This window comes from Anabrus simplex, chromosome 1 (genome assembly GCF_040414725.1).
Source record: "Anabrus simplex isolate iqAnaSimp1 chromosome 1, ASM4041472v1, whole genome shotgun sequence".
In the NCBI taxonomy this organism is placed as follows: Eukaryota; Metazoa; Arthropoda; class Insecta; order Orthoptera; family Tettigoniidae; genus Anabrus; species Anabrus simplex.
Genome location: NC_090265.1, coordinates 321,452,535 through 321,472,493, shown reverse-complemented (window position 1 = coordinate 321,472,493; position 19,959 = coordinate 321,452,535). Strand labels below are relative to the sequence as shown.

Here is a 19,959-nt window from a genome sequence, read left to right as displayed (position 1 = left end):
TACTCCAAGCTGCTTTTCTAGTTTCTAAAATTTGTATCTCTTTGTAAATATCTTTGTTACTGTAAATAAATTTTGTTACCTTGCTAGTATTAGTCACTTCCTCTACCTGGACATTATTCTTATATGCCCCAGTTGCTGGGTTACTAAAAAGAGATATTTAATCCCTAAACACCTCCTCCTACAAATTTATTATGCACTAGTACATAGCCACTTGCAGTACCATACTTATGTGTAATTTGGTCACATTGTATAAAGTCTTCCCTGAATGAACTAATGGTGATACAGAACAGGGGAATAAGGAACATATTTAACTTACCATTATACACCCCAGTAAAAGACCTATACACTCAGACTAAAATTCCACCTCTCAGCATAATTACAGAGCTTAATTCTGTCTTACTAATGTATAAAATAAAAAGAAACATAATATTTCACAACACTATTTTAATAACCAATTCAGACAACCACAGGTATCAAACTAGACATGCAGATGACTTGGCCTTGTATCACATCCACTCTTCAAAATATGGGAAGAACAGTTGTAAATTCTCAGCAATTCAAGCATACAACAAACTTCCTGCTGATGTAAAAATTGCCCCTACTTTAATAACATTCAAATGAAAGGCAAAGGAAAATCTATGGAATAGATACTTCATAGGTGAAATATAAATATGTAATGTTTAAAACAAACACTCGCCCCGCTTTGTCAATCCTGTTGGATTGTCACTCGCTTGTAATACTAAGTAGTTTAAGTATCTTAGTATAATTAAGGAACTACAGAATGGTATTTTATTTTTATTTTTTACACTTTCTGTATTGATGTCTCTACTTTTACTGTTTATGTCACCTGATTATATCATTGTAAGTATTCAGAGTTTGTAGATCCGCCAATGAATATATTATTTAATGTACAATTCCTCTGTATGAGCCTTTGGCTCGTTGGAATTAATTATTGAAATAAATATCTATCTAACTCTGTTTACAAACTGACTAAATACTTCTGCATTTTGTAAATCCTCACATATACACTACTCTAGTTCTTAACGATTCCTGGAATGTACTTTCTGAAACCTGTTCCTGCCTTTAAGTATCTATACACACCCTTCCATTTTTCCCTAAAATTCATATGACTGCCAATTATGCTTGCCATCATGTTATTCTTAGTCAACTTTATTGCAAAATCCAATTTTCTGGAAAGTTACTTCAATTTTTTCTTACTCTCACAATCATTCCTAACTTTATTTCTTTCCAACCTGCTCCTTCTTCTTAATCTATATTCCTCTGTTATAATATAACAGTTCTTTACCATTCCTTACTACCATAAAGGTGCTTACCTGTTTTTACACTCCTCAACAATTGCTTTAAGCCCATCCCGTAGGCTATTTACTTTTTTTATTTATCATTTTCCACCAATAATTTTTTTTAAACTCGTCATGACTGCCATATCAACCACGTGCTAGTGCCTAATATTCCTACTTTTTACAACCTTCCTTTCTGTCATATTTATTTTTAACTACAACTAAAACAGCTTTGTGATCACTTCAGATTCTCTATAGAGTTCATCTGGTTTTATCAGCACCATGTCTAGAATATTCTTTTCTCTAGTTAGTTCCATCGCTTTCTGATTCAGCTGTCCTTCCCAGATTAACTTATTTACCACTTGTTGAACATGCTTTCCATCATTTTCATTACCTTGACAGTTAGCATTTGGTAAACTGAGATCACCTGCCACAATCATGTTCTGATTATCGTATCAAATAGACTGACAAAAAAAGTTAAGAACCTGGAAGGAATGATCTGATGTTAACATAATTTTGTACATGTGCATACCACCTGCGGGTATGTAAATAATTAGAATTGCAATGATCTGTGATGGGTAGAACAGCCACCAGACCCATTAGCGTTGTAGGGTATATAAGGGGTGTGCGCACTGTGAAGGACGATGGAGAATGCCACATGCTTGTGTGAGACAACATTACTAGCACTTGACAAATTATGAAAGGGGTCTTAATGTGGGTCTGCATGTGGCTAGCTGGTTGAATCAATGACAAATTATGAAAGGGGCCTTAATGTGGGTCTGCATGTGGAGTCCCACTGGGTATGACTTTAGGTCACCTTTGGTAGTGATTCAGGGAATTCTGATGGCACAATCGTACATCACAGACCTTCTGCATCCTCATGTGGTACCTCTCATGAGACCATCTTACAACAGGACAACGCTCATCCACACATGACATGTGTCTCTATGAGCAGCCTGCATGATGTTGGGTTATTCCCATGGTCATCAACATCCCCCAATGTGTCGCAGATACAACACGTGTAGGAGCAGCTCTGCTGTCAACTCCATCCCAGTAACAATATCCAGGGCATTGAGGGTCATTTACAACAATAGTGGCCGCTTTGCTTTAGAAGAGGATAAAACACCTGTACAACACCGTTCTTAATCAAATCACTGCATACATCCAGGCCCAAGGAGGATGGTTGCCCAGTTATACTTCTTCTTAAAACAATAATCACCACCAATCACCATGAGGTACTGATTTTTCAACAAACAAAAAAACATTGGGGGTTTCCCTTGCCATGTTATTCTTGTGGGATTCAGCCCACTTTGTTATACAAATGCGAAGCATCACCAAACCATGTATGTCAAAAATCATCATGTGTATATAACTTAGGCCCACCAAGTGTCATATTTTCTTTCATACTTCACATTTCCAACAGATCAGTACCTCAACTAGGTATTTGGATTGGATCTTTAGTTCTGGAGCTATAAGCCCAAATGTGATCACACAATTTCCTTGAATTAAAGTTTGAATGTTCGTAGCCTGATTTTATAGATGCTGTCATATCAAAAAGCAAAGATATTAAATTAGCGATCGATCATGAAATGCGAGAAAGACAGCAACATTCTGTACTTTCCCAAGATAAGTATGAAGAAACAATCATCCACATAATATAGATTCCTCCTTTATCATACAACAGGGATCAACATACACAAGTAGATGAAGTAGATGATCTCTTCTGAGGATGAGAGTGAAAAAGATGAACAAATCTTGGGAGGAATTTATTATAAAATATAATACTGACCTGAACAATGTCAATATTACAGTCGAACCTCCCTTCTGCGGACACCGTCGGTTCCGAGGAAAAATGTCCGTTATGAGAGGTGTCCGCTGAAACAAGTTTGTAAAAATAATTGAACATTTTAACGGCAAAGAACATCCACTTTAAAAAATCTAATCAACCATTGCTAGCTACAAAATTCTCAACTTTCAGATTATTTGCTATTTCTAGAGCTTTTTCTTGTAACATTGGTCCAGTCACACAGTTTCTTCACTCAAGTGCACTTGAACCACTCATATACTGTACCGCAACGTTCACTTGTGAAAAAACTGACTCCCGCTTTCTTTTCACTCCTCGATTCCTATTTTCTTCCCACTCCTTTAAAATTTCAGTTCTATTCTTCATAATAGTGTTTACTTGAGTTTACCTGCAGTTGAATTTTTCGGCAAGTTTTCTCACTGAAAGTCCCTTGTCGCTTTCTATAATCACATTTCTTCTTGCCTCGAGACCTAAACACGATCGTCCCTTGTTACTCATGTTTAACAGACAACTGAAATGCTATGGTTTTTCTGTCTCACTAATTAGCGCCTGTACTGTCTTTTCCTTCTCAAGTTGACTATCTGAGCTCGACCTTATCAACTATAATCCGAGTTATGAATAGAATGATTTAAGAAGGGAAGAAAATCCCCAGGTAACTTGTGAGTCAACAGTCTCTGGCAGCATTTCTGGGCAATTAGAATTCTCGGAATAGGCCTATACACGACTAGGTAGAACTGCATTCCGATGTACCTTCTCTCTCCTTGCACTCGAAATAGTACAAACATTCAAAAGGGATTTCCTTATGTCTGAAGAATGGTTTTAAAAGAAAGAATGACATGCGGACCGGCGTAATAAATTGTTCTGCAATGTGTAAAGTGTCCGCTTAAGTCAAGTGGACAGGACAAATGGCAATGTCCGCTGTCCGAAGTTCAAGATGTCCGCTTAAATGAGGCCAATTTAACACCTGTCTTATGTAAAATAAAATCGGTTCCAAGGAAAATTGTCCGTATAGGGAGGTGTCCGATGAATAAGGGTGTCCGTTAGGGCAGGTTCGACTGTACCACATTTTATCAACAGTTTCAAGCTATTTCTATGCACATTATTAATATCTGCTTACAAATGGGATTTACAGCCTCATATGAGTATGTACCAGTACATCTTGCAATCACATGCACGAGCGCACACATGCACACGCACACACACACACACACACACACACACACACACACACACACACACACACTTATATAGCCTGGTAGCTTACCGAACATTGAGAATATCCACTTGATGATCCATAAGTACTATGTTCAGTTGGAGAGTGAAAATTTTTCTCACCATCTTTACTTGAGAATACTGCATTTTCAGTTTCTGCAGTCCTAACTAGCTCTGCGAAGGATAAGATTGCAATCTCATATGGATTTACTGTGCCATTAACAGGAGAGGCTATACAATCTACATCGTCTCCAGATTCCATAACAGAGTATGAATCTTTAAATCTGATAGTACATAATATCAAATGGTTTTCATTTTTATACTGGTATATAATAAATGTATTTTCAGAGGAATTTAGAATTCCTTCCAGTCGGATGAGCATCAGTCTTTTTGAGGATTCAGTATGGTCTGGTTGCAAATGAAGTTCCATCATCAGTTTTCTGTTTCTAGCTGCTGAAGTGTCTTTGCTGGCCTATCATTCTTCAGTTGTCTATTCCTCTTTGTTGTTTCTGATGAACTCTAGAACATTAGGAATAACCAATTAAAGACATTAAAGTGAGATTTAAACCCAGCACATACTTCCAGTGACTCAAGCAAAATGTTCACAATCAAAGTAGACAACATAAAAATACATGAACAAGATTTTTACCATACTTCAGAGAGGATGAGGATAACCCCATGCTGCTACAGCCCTCATGGGCAAGCAACCACTGCAAAGTGCAAAGGCTTGCAGATTATGAGGTAATGATGCATGGCCAGCATGGCAAATCCTCTTTATATAACAAAAAAGCTTTTCAGTCTGTTGAAACATGAATTGTAACAAAATAACATACCTGTAAAAAATGAACAATTATAATTAAAAAGGCATGTTTAGTTCTACAATAATGATTCTATCAAATCACTTTTAACCATGAATATTTATTATTTACAATTTTGTTCATGTTGCATAAAATTTTGAAATGAATGTGAATTGGTGACATTATGAACTAGTGAGATGAGTTATTGTAAGTTATATTAACTGAGATGACACTGAAAAAGAATGGCTTCCTCCTTAACAAACAAATCCTCTTGGCTGTTATTCTTGGATTCTAGACTAGGGCCACTATCTGACTGTCAGATAGCTCCTCCATTGTTCTCACATAGGCTGAGTGAACTTCAAATCTATATATATATATAATAAGAGTTTTGTCTGTACATTGCTCACAATTTGAGAAAAATGGTATTTCTGTATCTATTATGTCCACTGTAACAAGGATATGCACTTTTTACTTTTCCGTAATTTCTGTCTGTCTGCATGTATGTACATGCATCACGAGAACACGACTGAAGAGAATTTGATGAAAGTCGACATGTAAAGTCGGGGTATGAGCCACTACAATCTAGGCTATAAATCATTTCATTCACACTAAGTGAAATGGTAGTTTAGGGAAAGGCCTAAAATTTAATTCTCAAATATTTATCTTATTAGTGGTCCTACCGATAAATACTATGTAACTAAAGTTATACAGAATTAAATTTCCCATCATTTATGTCTTATACACTTCTACCATATCGGCAATGATAACACAGATATTCATGAATTTGTATTTTTGTTGCTAAGTCCATATCAACGCCAAGCCACAAGAAAATGGGTTAACAGAATTAAATGAAAATCAGTATAGGCATACAGGGTCGGGGAATAAGAAACTACAGTCTAACATTACATTGGCTATTGTTTGTTGTGATGTTCTTTGTCTCTTATGCTGCCACTCAACTCCGATAGATGGGATTACTGCTGCGTACCGAATATAACAGCCTGAGTGAATATTGGCGGGAAATGGCTGAGGAGTTAGAAAACTTTCTTCTTTAGCATGCCATTCCTCTGGTTTAGAAATTTTCTGATACTACTGGCACGTAACACACTGGTTCATCATAGCATTTGAGCTATTCAATCCCTACTCTGAGGCAGTGATTGGAATGAGCAGTGTGCATATTTAACAGAATAATGGCAGAGGAGTGTTCATGGTCTGCAGCCTGGTGATTCCAGCTCTGGAACTTTGGACTGTTAGATCAGCAGCATAGTACTGTTCATTGAAAATGAGAAAATATGCAGTTTTTCACTTGATTGAGTATTTTATGTAATAACTTTGCTTTTAATCGCTACGTTCCTATTGCTGTCATTGTAATGATCTATGTCCCCGTACTTCGAACTTGAATTACGTGCTGCCACCAACTCGACAGCTAGCTCCAGCATGCAGTCCACATGCGCCGTGGAGCTTATGACGTCGCCTAGCTCACCTTGTGACAGAAAGATTGCATCAGCCAGAGAACATTCAAAATGTCCTATGCCTAATAACTTTCCTTAGGATAATAATTAAATTATGAGAACAACATCATTATGTTGCAAAACATTTTGTCTCCATTTCCACCAAGTTTGGTATAAATCCAACGAAAACTAAAGAAGATATTCAATGAAATACAACTACTGCTATCTTCACGATTTGCGTAGGGCTAATTCCCAAGGCCTGGGGGCAAAGGCGGTCGGGCGTAGAGCTAACCACCCTACCCCATCACGTGCCACGGTTAACAATGGTGGAAGCCTTTACCTTCCACTCCTCCAAGGGCCTTCATGGCCTGTACGGAGGTGACTTTGTTTGTCTTTACCTAATTCCCAAGGAAGATCAGTGTGTCAAGTACCACAGTTGAACCCAGTCAGTTGGCTCGTGGCAGTCACGATGTAGTGTTGAGTGACAGTTTAATTTCTGCACGTTTAGGAACTTTAACTCTACGGTGTTGAAAGTGGACTTATACATTTTCTTTGGTATTCTGGTTCGTGAGTGGTAATATTTTACTCAAACTGTGAGCGATATAATATGATTTGTGCTTTGCCGACATTAACGTTTATAAGTGATTGATTATTTAGGATGAGTGTTTTAAGACTTGTGGTTATTTTCCAAAAGCTCTTATTTCAAAGTGAATGAGATGTTCTGATCAGTGATAGACTTTTAACGGTGCTTGTACTTCATCAAGTGATTGAAATATTTCAACAGTTTTCATTGATGTAATAGTGCTGTAAGATTTAGAATTTCTCAAGTGTCGAACACTGACAGGTGATTGAATATAAAGTTAACTTAAACTCTGTAACTGCATCAACGGACTTGCAATTTTCTCATGTGTAAATAATTCTCAAACACTTGGAAATATTTTCGTAGGTGATAGACTGAGAACTGTATATTTGAACTTGTATTTATCAACCTTACGAGTGATCGAACCAAGGACTGTTAACGAACAGAGTCAGTTTCAATTTATTTTCCAATTAACATATGTGAACAGGACTAATTTCACAAGTTAAATATTTTCGTTTCCATCCGATCAAAGTGATTGCCTTCAAAACTGTGTAAAAACTTAGGAAAATTTGTCAAGTAAGAAAACTTCAACTTATGCCAAGTGTCACATTCTTTGAACTTACTAGGTCAATTTCATTGACATTCAACAATACGAAGTTACATTATCATATACAGTAGTTTTAAGTGGCTATTTATTTTGCGAGTTCGATTTTATTGACATTCGACTCCGCTTACTTACCTTTCAAGTGCTAAGACTGAATTGCACGTTCATTTTTATTGACATTCGACCACATACAATTCACTTCAAATTATTAGTGTCAGAACACGAGGTAGATTCTAGTGACATTATACCATGTGATAGTTATTGATTCAATCTCTGAGTACATGATTTCTACGTGTTAAAAAAACCTTGTTTAAGATCATTATTATATCTCTTTCTCATCTGTGCAGAAACCACATTCCAAATTAATACATCCAGAGCATAAGCGCGTGTATTCTCATTCATCCTACATGTGATCAATGTCGACACCCACACTACTAGAATTTCTAGACCATCTAGACCTTCTAGAAATTCCAGACCTCCAGAACGTCTAGAATTTCCATCGAGGGAGGAATCATGGTTCCATGGTGCAGAGAGGGGACCCATGGTAGTACGAGCATAACAGCCGGATTTCAAGGAACGTCGCCAGCCATAGGACAAGGAAAGGACACTTCCCAGTATTTCTTCTGTACAAAGGTGATATGAAATTTAAACTTTGTCATTAAACTCAGTTTTCTTTGAATAAGACATTATTTTAACAAACCTCTCTCCCTCTGTAGCACTCCATTTCTGTACGGTCCGACTCGTTGGCTGAACGGTCAGCATACTGGCCTTCGGTTCAGAGGGTCCCGGGTTCGATTCCCGGCCGGGTCGGGGATTTTAACTTTAATTGGTTAATTCCAATGGCACGGGGGCTGGGTGTATGTGCTGTCTTCATCATCATTTCATCCTCATCACGACGCGCAGGTCACCTACGGGTGTCGAATAGAAAGACCTGCACCTGGCGAGCCGAACTTGTCTTCGGACACTCCCGGCACTAAAAGCCATACGCCATTTCATTTCTGTACTGTACACGCCCTGCGTTGAATCTTATGTTCTTCTAGCCCAAGTACAGCATTTACGGTTACTATATATATATAGATAGATATATTTATTATTATTATTATTATTATTATTATTATTATTATTATTATTATTATTATTATTATTATTGTGCTTTTACGGCCGTATTGGACCACTGTAGTCAATTTCTGTCTGGTCTTCTATGATGTTTTATGTTTTTTTCTTTTCTGATCTTCCAGTATTTCTTCATTATACCTGATCTTTGTTGTCGTTCTTCTTCTGAAAATACCCTTTAGTTGTTTCTCTTTTATCACATTTTGGTAGGAATCTAACTTTACTATTCTTCAATTTATTTACTTTGTTTGATTTATTCTTTAAATCCTCCAGTGTTATGTCTAATTCTTTCGTGTCTTCTTTTATTTCTTTTATCCAGATAGGTTGTTGCTTTTGTTTCCAATGCTTTTCCAAAATTCTGTGTATTAACCTGTCTTGAGGTGTTCTTAACAGATGACCAAAGAATGATATTCTCTTCTTTCTCATGAAATCCATTACAGGTTCTATTTCCTGATATATGCTGCATTTGGAATGATGCACCATTCTCCTTCTTTCTGGTACTTCTTATTAATGCATGTTCTTACTATTCTTCTTTCTATTTTTAAAATTTTGTCTATGTTATTCTTTTGCTTTATATTAAATAATGCTTCACTTCCATAAGTTATTTCAGGTTGGACTATAGTCTTATAATGTTTCAATTTTGTATTTATTGACAAACATTTCTTGTTGTATGTATTTGTGGTTACTTTTTGGGCTCTGGATAATTTATTCATTCTCTCTGTCCAAGAAATGTTTTTCATTTAAATTGTATGTTATAGTTTCTTCAAGGTATTTAAACTGTTTTACAATTTCTATTTCTTTCCCACATATCAGAACACTGCTTATTAAAAGGGGATCTATTGCCATTATTTTAGTTTAAAAAAAAAATGAAATTGTTAATCCTATTTTTCCAGCAATAGTTTGGACACTTGTGATTTGATTCTGAGCTTCATTAAGATTATTAGCTAGTAGTGCCAGATCATCTGCAAATTCTAAGCAATTTAGATTAATTTCATCTTTAGTGTATCCAATTTTTATATTTTTGTTATTGTCTTTATACCATTCTCTCATCAAGTATTCCAGAATACAATTAAACAAAAGTGGTGATAGTCCATTCGAGTAGAGCAGATCAAAAATTTTGGTCCTGTTATGAGGCGATGGCTACTGGAATTAATGAATATCTGTGTCCAAGAATGCAAGATTCCCAAAATCTGGCGGAAGGCTCGAGTCATTGCTGTTCCTAAACCAGGCAAAGATCGGCTGGATCCCAAAAGCTATAGGCCTATTTCCTTGCTCTGTCACCTGTACAAGGTCCTGGAGAGGCTCATTCTTGAGCGACTGATAGGAAGGGTGGAGTCGTCTCTTATTCCACAGCAAGCTGGATTCCGAGAAGGAAAAAGTTGCACATCACAGGTATTAAACTTGACACAGCATATTGAGGATGGCTTTGAGAATCGGCTCATTACAGGCGCTGTCTTCATTGATCTTTCTGCAGCTTATGACACAGTCAACCATCGGCTTCTTCTAACAAAATTGTATGACATCACCAAAGACTTCCATCTAATGTGCAACATTAAAAATATTCTCCAAAACCGAAGATTCTTTGTGGAATTTCAGGGAAAAAGAAGCAGATGGAGAACACAGAAGAATGGGTTACCGCAAGGCAGTGTGCTCGCACCACTGTTATTCAACATCTATACTAACGATCAGCCTCTACCTGAAGGTACCCAGAGTTTTATCTATGCTGATGATTGTGCAGTCACTGCTCAGGCCAACTGTTTTGAAAAGGTAGAACAGACTTTATCCAAAGCTCTGAAAGAATTTACGAACTACTACAATGAAAATGACTTGAAGCCAAATCCTGCCAAAACTCATAAAAAAGCAGCTAAAACCTTACAAATCACCTGGGAAGGAATCCCTCTTCAACACTGTTCAACTCCAAAATATCTGGGAGTGATTCTGGACCGTACGCTTACGTATAAGAAACATTGCCTAAACGTGAAACAAAAAGTGTCTGCCAGAAACAACATAGTGCGGAAACTTCGAGGCACCACCTGGGGAGCTCACCCTTGCACTGTGAGAGCAAGCGCGTTAGCACTGTGCTACTCCACTGCTGAGTGTGCATGCTCCGTGTGGCATAAGTCCAGCCATGCCAAAAACATAGATGTAGCACTAAATGACACCTGCCGTATTATCACAGGTTGTTTAAGACCTACTCCCATAGATAAACTCCACTGTCTCGCTGGTATAGCACCACCCGAAATCCGACGTGAGATTGCTGCTAGGCATGAGAAAAGCAAGGCTATGACTATGGAAGCCCATCCTTTGTATGCCTGTCAACCAGCACATCCTAGGTTGAAATCAAGAAAGAGCTTCTTGACAACCACTGAAGCTCTTAAAGGAACACCACAACAAGCAAGAATCTCAATGTGGCGGGAAAAATGTCAACATTTGAGAGAATGGATGGTTCCAAAGGAAGAACTTCCTCCTGGACATTCTGAACAGTGGACAACATGGAAGGCTCTCAATCGATTACGCTCCAGCACCACGAGATGCAAGACCAACCTACAGAAATGGGGCCTTCCTGTGGAGACAGTTTACTGCAAGTGTGGTACTAAGCAGACTAACGAGCATCTTCTACTGTGTCCACCTTCTCCAGCCACTTGTACCATTAAAGATCTAATGAGGGCAACTCCAAATGCGCTTGTCGTGGCCAATTTTTGGTCAACCAATATTTAAAATTACCTTTTTTATTTTTTGTCTCTCTTACTTTGTACTTCTGACACGATAAATAAATAAATCACCTTGTCTTAGTCCTGTTCTGATTGTGAATGCTTCGGATAATTCTCCTCTAAACTTCACCTTTGATTTAGTGTTTGTTAACGTTAAGCTTATCATTTTAACTAATTTAGGATGTAATCCAAAATTTTGTAATATTTTTAGTACTGAAGGTAGGTGAATGCAATCGTAAGCTTTCCGAAAGTCTATGAAGTGATAATCATTTGTTTCTGTCTTCTTTTGTAGATGTCCATTAATCATTTTAGTGTTATGATTTAATCTGGACAACTACGCCATGGTCGAAATCCTCTCTGGTACTCCCCTAATTCTTTTTCCAGTTGATATTTGCACTGATTGTAAATTATTCCCAAGAATATTTTACATATATTTAATAAGAGTTTTGTCTGTACATTCTTCAGAATTAAAAGAGAATGGTATTTCTGCATCAGTCCTGTCCACAGTAAAGGAAATGCACTTTTTAATTTTCCCTAATGTCTGTCTGTCTGTCTGTCTGTCTGTCTGTCTGTCTGTCTGTCTGTCTGTCTGTCTGTCTGTCTGTCTGTCTGTCTGTCTGTCTGTCTGTCTGTCTGTCTGTCTGTCTGTCTGTCTGTACGAACATCACGAGAAACCAGCTGAAGATAATTTAATGAAAACTGGTATGTAAAGTTGGGGAATAAGTCGTTACAATCTACGCCAACAATAAAGTTGTTCACACTGAGTGAAATGGTAGTTTAAGTAAGTAAAGCCTTTATTTTTCTTCCAGATCTACAGCGATGAAGCCTTATTGATCCATTAAGGGAGAAAAATAATATGCCCAACCTAGACAGCTTAAGATGCTATACACATATACTAATACTCGTAAAGTAAACATAGCTAACACCAAATGTGGAAAATCAAAGTTGCTGGAAATAATAATGATCAGATGTCAATGAGTCACTGTTATCTTTTCAGATAAAAAAAAAAACCTCAAAAAATCTCAATATTGCTATTGAGACCAGGGATAAACTAAAACTAATGGTACTGCAAATAATAATAATAAAATGTCAATGCGTCACTGATATCTTTTCAGATCGAAACAAAACCTCAAAAACTCAATATTGATATTAAGAAAAGGGGTAAAACGAAGACTAAAAGAACTACTGCAACAAGGTAATTCCATCTATAGACAGTATGGCATTAATGGCAATGTGAAACTAAAACTGGCAACATATAACTGAGCAGAGTACAGTGCTGTGTTGGGCTGAGTCTGCACTAGACCACAGAATGTTCCACTTCCGGCCGGGTTCGCACTCAGCACATTCTCTCTTAGACACTGACCTTTTTTATATTCTACTTATGTTGCAAACCTGACAACGTGTTATCTCCACTATAGTGCCGATGTGCAGTTATTACACTTTACATTTCTTTCTTGTTGATCACTCTTCAACCTCTATTAATTCACTATTTACTCACTCTTAACATAGTTATGGATAACACGCACACACTCCACTATTATCGTGTATATAGCCATTTACTTCTCACTATACATTAACTTTTTGCTTCTTGTCACTATGCCTTCGTCTACTCTGTTCTTTTTGCCCCATAACTCTCTTAGGCTCAGACTTCTCCCTCTCACTAGGGCACCTCTTGCTTCTTCTTCCTGCTTCCCAGTCGTGTTTTCACTTCGTTTGCTTGTTCTTGTTACGTACTGTGTTTCTACTCCCACAATCTCCCCCTGTAACCTTCTTTCTTCTCTCCCACTGGCCTCCGTCCTGGACTCCTTCGTTGATGCCCAGGCCTCCCTGGTTTCCTTCCTTATCACACTTCTCATCTCTGCAAATGCCTCCCTGTTCGCTTTGGCTAACAAATCTATCAAGTTACTTCCTTCATGCTGTGAGCTTGGTTCCTTTACCTTATTATCCTTGTTACTTTCTTTGCCTCCATGTCCGTCATCCCCCACTTTACAGTCTCTGGCTTGTCTTCCTTCCACTCTCTTTCCCACTACCACTTCGTCATTCCTGTCATCTTCCATTTCTCGTAATTTCTTCGCAGTCCACATTCTAGTCCAAATACCGTTGGTCACTACTAATTTTTGACCCTTAATATGAGCTCTTAACCCCTGTAATTTAGCCCTGGCCAAATGTTTCTTCAACGTGTTTATGTTCTTTACCCCTTCTCTACCAATGTCCTCTTTAACCCAATTTTTTGTGTTCCGTATGTTTTCTGCACCTCTTATCACTACTTCCGCCATCAAGGTGGAGAATAGCTTCAGTTTTATCGGTCTATCACCCCGTTTTTTACCTATCCTTTCTACATCATCAATATCGACTTCGCTAAAATTAATTCTCATCATTTTCTGGATGACTTCCACAACTTTGTATGTTGTCAGTACTTTATCTTCTGCTTTGTCTTCCGGTACTCCATATATGAATAGGCATTTCTTCCTCCGTTCTCGGTTACAGCCTTCAATTTCCGCTCGCAACTTCACCACCTCTCCTTCCATCTCCCTTATTTTTGACTTGAGTGATATGATCTCTTTCGTGTTGGTTTCTACTCTACTCATTGTCTCGTCTGTTTTTCCCTGTATCCACTGCCTTATATGCTCAAGTTCTTTCATTTGCTCTTTCATCATATTCTTCATCTGCTCAAACGGGCATACTTCTTCCACCACTTCTTTCACCACTTTTCTAATGACCTCCACATCTTTCCAGTTCATGTTGCCACTAGAAGTCGGGCCGGGGTTTACCTCTACTCCTCCTATAGCTAGTAGTATCATAATCACCACTGCCACCAATATCATCTCGTCCATCATTCTTGTTTCCATTATACTTCCTTTATGTCTAGCTATCTCCTTTTTCCATTTCATCTGCCATCTTCCAATAGCCACACGATATTGATCCACGCCAATCATCTTCCTCTTCCCTCTCGAATTACTTTACTGCCCACCGTTCACATTCCACACCGGCTCTCCTGACACCTCCACACAATACGTCTGCCACTGAACGCTGACTAGGTTAGACTGTGAAATGGTAGTTTAGGGGAAGGCCTAAAATTTAATTCTCAAATATTTATGTTATTAATGGTTATATAAAGTTATATAGTATTAAATTTCCAATCATTTATGTGTTATACATTTTTATTGTACTGGCTATGATAACAGAGATATTCATAAATTTGGATTTTTGTTGCCAAGTCCATATCAACGCCGAGCCATGAGAAAATGGGTAAACAGAATTTAATGAAAAATTGGTATGTGAAGTCGGGCAATAAGGAACTACAGTCTATGCTATAAATAATTTAATTCACTCTGGTTGAAATGGTAGTTTAGGGGAAGATGCCTAAAAAGTTTAATCACCTATGTTTGTGTTCCTATCGAAAGTACTACATAACAAAAGTTATAGAGAATACAATTTCCAATCATCCTCTATATAACACTAATCAGAGAGAAAAAATGGAAGGTGCCATTGTATATATAAAAGGCAGTGGCACACCCATGGAGGAGAGTTTAAGAAGAATCACATAAACATAATGTGACATGTTAATGAATGATTCCAGCCATCATTAAATCATGATTATTAAATTTTTTGTAATTACTCTTGCGTAGGCTTTCCCAGTTGGTGTCAACTGACAAGTTTTGACCTTCTTTTGAGATATTAGGCCATGTTTTATAGTAAATTTATCAATGTTTCAACTACTCTCCGGTAATCCTGGTCACAATGAAACTACACAAGTAGCATAGGAGTGCATACTTTTACAACAGTGAGGTTAGATGTCTCTCTCACTCTCTCAGACTAGTGGTATCAAGACTTGTTCAGCATGACCCAGTCCTACATTCTCCTTTCTCTACATGGAAGAAGTCTGAGAAGTCTGCAGAGGAGATGATGATATAGAAGCCCATCAGATGGCACAACTACCAGTATGTAGGCTAGATCACACTTCTGTCCCGTAACCACACGGTGAGGAAAAGCTGGTCAAGTCTTTTCAATATCTCAACAATACAGTATTCACTTAATGATCCAGTTCAAAATGAACAATAGATATATATATGTGTGTGTGTGTGTGTGTGCATGCATGTGTGCATGCTTAAGAGAGGGGGGATACCCACTTTTAGATGACAATTCCAACCTATGGCCTCACACTGAAGCTAGCTGTGATGATGTGGATACTTCTCATTTTGCCTATGAGTTTACCAGACCTATTTGCCTCTTGAATATGTGGTTTTGTTAAGGTTGTACCTTCACACTTCCACTTCACATTTATTCACCAGTTGATTAGAGCAACTTTAGAAGGATTGAAATATTCCTGACATTTTTATTACTGATGATCATGCAACTAATAACAAGTCTACATTTGAAGTCACTGAACTACTCTTGCTGGTGCTTCTCATCACAGAGTACTGTACTTATGCTCCAGCTTACTATAACAAGGCAGTGTCTGGACCAGATAGTGTAGATCTCTTATTATTTAAAAACTCTGTAATTCCTAAATAAATTTATCAGTGTCAGTTAATTTAAAGGTAAGTAATTTAAGCAATCAATCTAGCTTCTTATAAAAAAAAAATAAAATAATGTTATTGTCTTTACATCCCACCAACAACTTTTGTGGTTTTTGGAGACACAGAGGTGCTGGAATTTAGTCCCGCAGGTGTTCTTTTACATGCCAGTAAATCTACCGACATGAGGCTGATGTATTTTAGCAACTTCAAATACCACCGGACTGAGATTCAAGATCAAACCTGCCAAGTTGGGGTCAGAAGTCCAGTGCCTCAACTGTCTGAGATTGTAATTTTTATGGGACTGTTGATTTCATGATCACAGCAAGGGACCTCCAATTTTACATCAAGTAAACCTTGGAAAAGTTAACTTTAATTTCAAAAACCCCATATGTTTTGACTGGGATTAAAACTGTGGCTGTCTTGGAAAGAATCTGTGACTGTGTCATGCCCATGGTTACTAATTTAATTAGACATTCAATTGTATGTTTGCCAAATATCTAGTTGGTAGCTGCAATTGTCAAAAAGAAACTTGGCAATGACAAAAGAAAATTGACACTTGTATTTATAGAAGAATGCATATTCCTTAACTGTAATACTGAGTTCAGACCTTTCCAACAACACTGAAAATTTCACTGGAATCTGACAGTGAAAATTAACCAAACATATTCACAACAAAAAAAATGAGGTGTTAAATAAATGTAAAAAAGAACATGCTAATTAAAATTCCATCTATCATAAAGCAAAATAAAGAAGCTTTCATTTACATCTAAGATGTTATTTTTAGAAAATTCTTACTTCTAAATGATGCTTGCTTTGATGTAATATTATTTCTATATTCCCCAAATTCTAACTATTAAAATAATCCAGCATCTAAACAAATAAAAATAAAAACCTTCTGATCATTTTCACATCTTACTCTCAATTGGAATTGGAGAAAAGTAATATTTTGCCTAGGGGTATCTTTATGAACTTTTTCTTTGGACTTCTTAACATCATGCAAAATTCTACTGCCATTGTAAGAGGATTTAATAAATCACCATTGATTTCTTTTTTGTTAAATTTAAAACCTATGATAAGATACTTGGTAAGATATTTAGTAAGTGATATCATTATGTGATTTGGCTTTGTCTTATCACTAGGCACCTACCATTTGATATCCAAGTAAATCATGTGAGGCATAAAATGATGGTCATTCATTTAACGTACACAGATCACGGAACGCATAAGAAATCACCTGGATGAATGTTAATTAGAGAAAGATCAAATCATACTGTGAGAGGAACTTAGAGCACTCCATGCTTGTTTAGCAGCTTGTAGCCAATTGATTCTGATTACACCATGGGGTCATAATGATAACCAAATTGTGAAGAAAGGTCAGAAGCTTTATCAACAGGAAATCCCAGTCAAGAGATGAAACAGGAAAGCAGTCCAAACATTATGGTATCACATATTTTGATATTCTCTTGATATGAAATTCCTTCATCATTGGCATTCAGTCATATTTTCACTATTGGAATTAAGGTACTTTAATTATTTAAAATGGATATCTTCTCTTTTTTTTCTTTTCAGTAGAACTTAATTATATTTTAAGGAGGAAACCTGGCATCCTAAACTCTTTTTGTAGTAATCTTATTTAATTATACCTGATTTTACACATGTAACTGAAGTTGAAGATAATGCAATATTTTTGCTGCATAATAAAACAACAGATTCCTAGTGTTATATTCATCTTCACATTTTCTACGCTAAATTGTATATTTCTGTGGGTAACTGTAGTTGTCATCAATAGTTGTCTATCTGTTAAACACCAGGATGAGCCATCTTCATTTTTCAGAGATAATTAAATTAATTAAACATATATTCTAGCATAAAGCAAATTTTTAGATCAGTTCAGACAAAATGAGGGGGTAATATTTCTATAAAGAAGCACAAATATTCATTGTAAGCATTCATACATGTGTTTTCTTCATATACTTCTTTCAGCATTCACTCTGCAAGTGTCTTGGAATTAACCAAACACTTCTGTTACTTTCTGTTCATAATAAATAGGTAAATAGTAGTAAGTAAACACCACCCCCCATTGTGCTATATCCGTGATGAGCCTTGGCTTATCAAGTGATCACTGCTCAGCCCAAAGGCCTGCAGGTAATGAGGTTATACAAGGTCAATGCGATGAATCCTCTTGGCCATTATCCTTGGCTTTCTAGACCGGGGTCACTATCTTACCATCAGATAGCTGCTCAACCATAATCACGTAGGCTGAGTAGACCTCAGACCAGTCCTCAAGAGGTAGGCTTCCGGGTAATGAGGTGACATGTGGTCAACACAATGAATCCTCTTGGAATAAAGTAAAACAAGAAATATAATGGCAGCTTATTTACATTCCATCTATACATTGTAAAAATTTTCATATTTTCCTTTTTACAAAAAAGAAAACTTTCAATGATAGACAACCTTCTTTGGAGAGTGTATGTGGTAAGTACCTGGTGATAGAGAACATTACCAGATTGTTTATATATATTTGTTAGGCAGCGATATTGTAATCAGTTAAGTCCAGCCACAGTTACCCTGGAACCGATATTGACACCTACTACAATTTGGTGCGAGCCAAGTGTGATAAACTCAGGTACTGTAAAGTGCAAAACTGGTCTGACGTAAATTGTGCATGTAAAAATTAAAATTTAAAGGAAGGTGACACAAAGCAGGAAGAAGAAATGGAGGCAAATCAGATGGCAGAAATCATCAGTAGTAGTGTACTAGTGGGATGGAACAGAACAGAATTAGGGGAAAAAACAACCAGAACCATGGAAACAGTAGATGACCCCAGAAATATAAGTGCAAAACTGGTCTGACGTAAATTGTGCATGTAAAAATTAAAATTTAAAGGAAGGTGACACAAAGCAGGAAGAAGAAATGGAGGCAAATCAGATGGCAGAAATCATCAGTAGTAGTGTACTAGTGGGATGGAACAGAACAGAATTAGGGGAAAAAACAACCAGAACCATGGAAACAGTAGATGACCCCAGAAATATAACATGTCATTAAGGAAAGGAATAAGGAGAGAAAGACAGAAAGTGCAGGAAGATACAAAGAGATTAAAAACCAAATATGAGGCAAAGGAAAACTGGATAAAGATCACCAGTGAAGATGTAGAAAAAGACATGATGAACAGAAGGATGGATACAGGATTAGGTCTCTGCAGTACATACCAAAAACTAAGAGCATCATTGGAAATTGGCTAAATGGTTAGTGCGCTGGCCTTTGGTCACATGGATCCTGGGTTTGATTACCGGCAGGGTCGGGAATTTTAACCATCATTGGTTAATTTCCCTGACACAGGGGCTGGGTGTATGTGTTGTCTTCATCATCATTTCATCCTCATCACGACGTGCAGGTTACCTACGGACGTCAAATCAAAAGATCTGCACCTGGCGAGCCAAACCCGTCCTGGAATCTCCTGGCACTAAAAGCCATACACCATTTCATTTCATTGGAAATATCCTACTAGAAAATGATGAGGTATATGAATGTTGGCAAAAGGAACTCTAGGTAAAAGACTGATAGCAAATATGCCACCTGGGCAACAGGCCTAAATGTCGATCAATGATTTGATTGATTGATCTAGTTAGTCATCCGGTCCAGGATCCTTCTTATCTCAGGAGACTGGACAGTGCTGCATTAAATTTAGCCAATATAATTGCTGGGTCCAATTTAATGTACTTCGTCTTTGAATTACATTGTAGGGCTTCTTACATTCCCTCTTTTGTACAAATTTTTAGTGCATTCAGTCAAATAAATAAATAAATAAATAAAAAGTCAGTCAGTCAATCAATCAATATCAATCAAAATCAATCAATACTGATCTGCATTTA

At 37.1% G+C, this 19,959-nt stretch overlaps 1 protein-coding gene across 4 annotated transcripts in view; it reads right to left on the bottom strand.

Moving 5' to 3' along the window:
• The window catches only part of LOC136865495 (uncharacterized), a 125,033-nt gene extending 107,653 nt beyond the window's left edge, over window positions 1-17,380 (bottom strand). For 3 of the 4 annotated variants that reach the window (XR_010859461.2, XR_010859462.2, XM_067142410.2), the window contains exons 1-2: window positions 17,235-17,380; window positions 4,367-4,833 (exon numbers count right to left, since the gene is read on the bottom strand). Coding sequence is in view for 2 of the 4 variants with exons in the window: in XM_067142410.2 (XP_066998511.2) it covers window positions 4,367-4,747 (381 nt within the window). In the remaining 2 variants the exon portion in view is untranslated. Of the gene's footprint in view, window positions 1-4,366; window positions 4,834-16,175; window positions 16,307-17,234 lie in introns of those variants that run through there. The other variant, XM_067142411.2, reaches the window with a different exon arrangement.
• Between the last annotated feature and the right edge of the window lie 2,579 nt (window positions 17,381-19,959).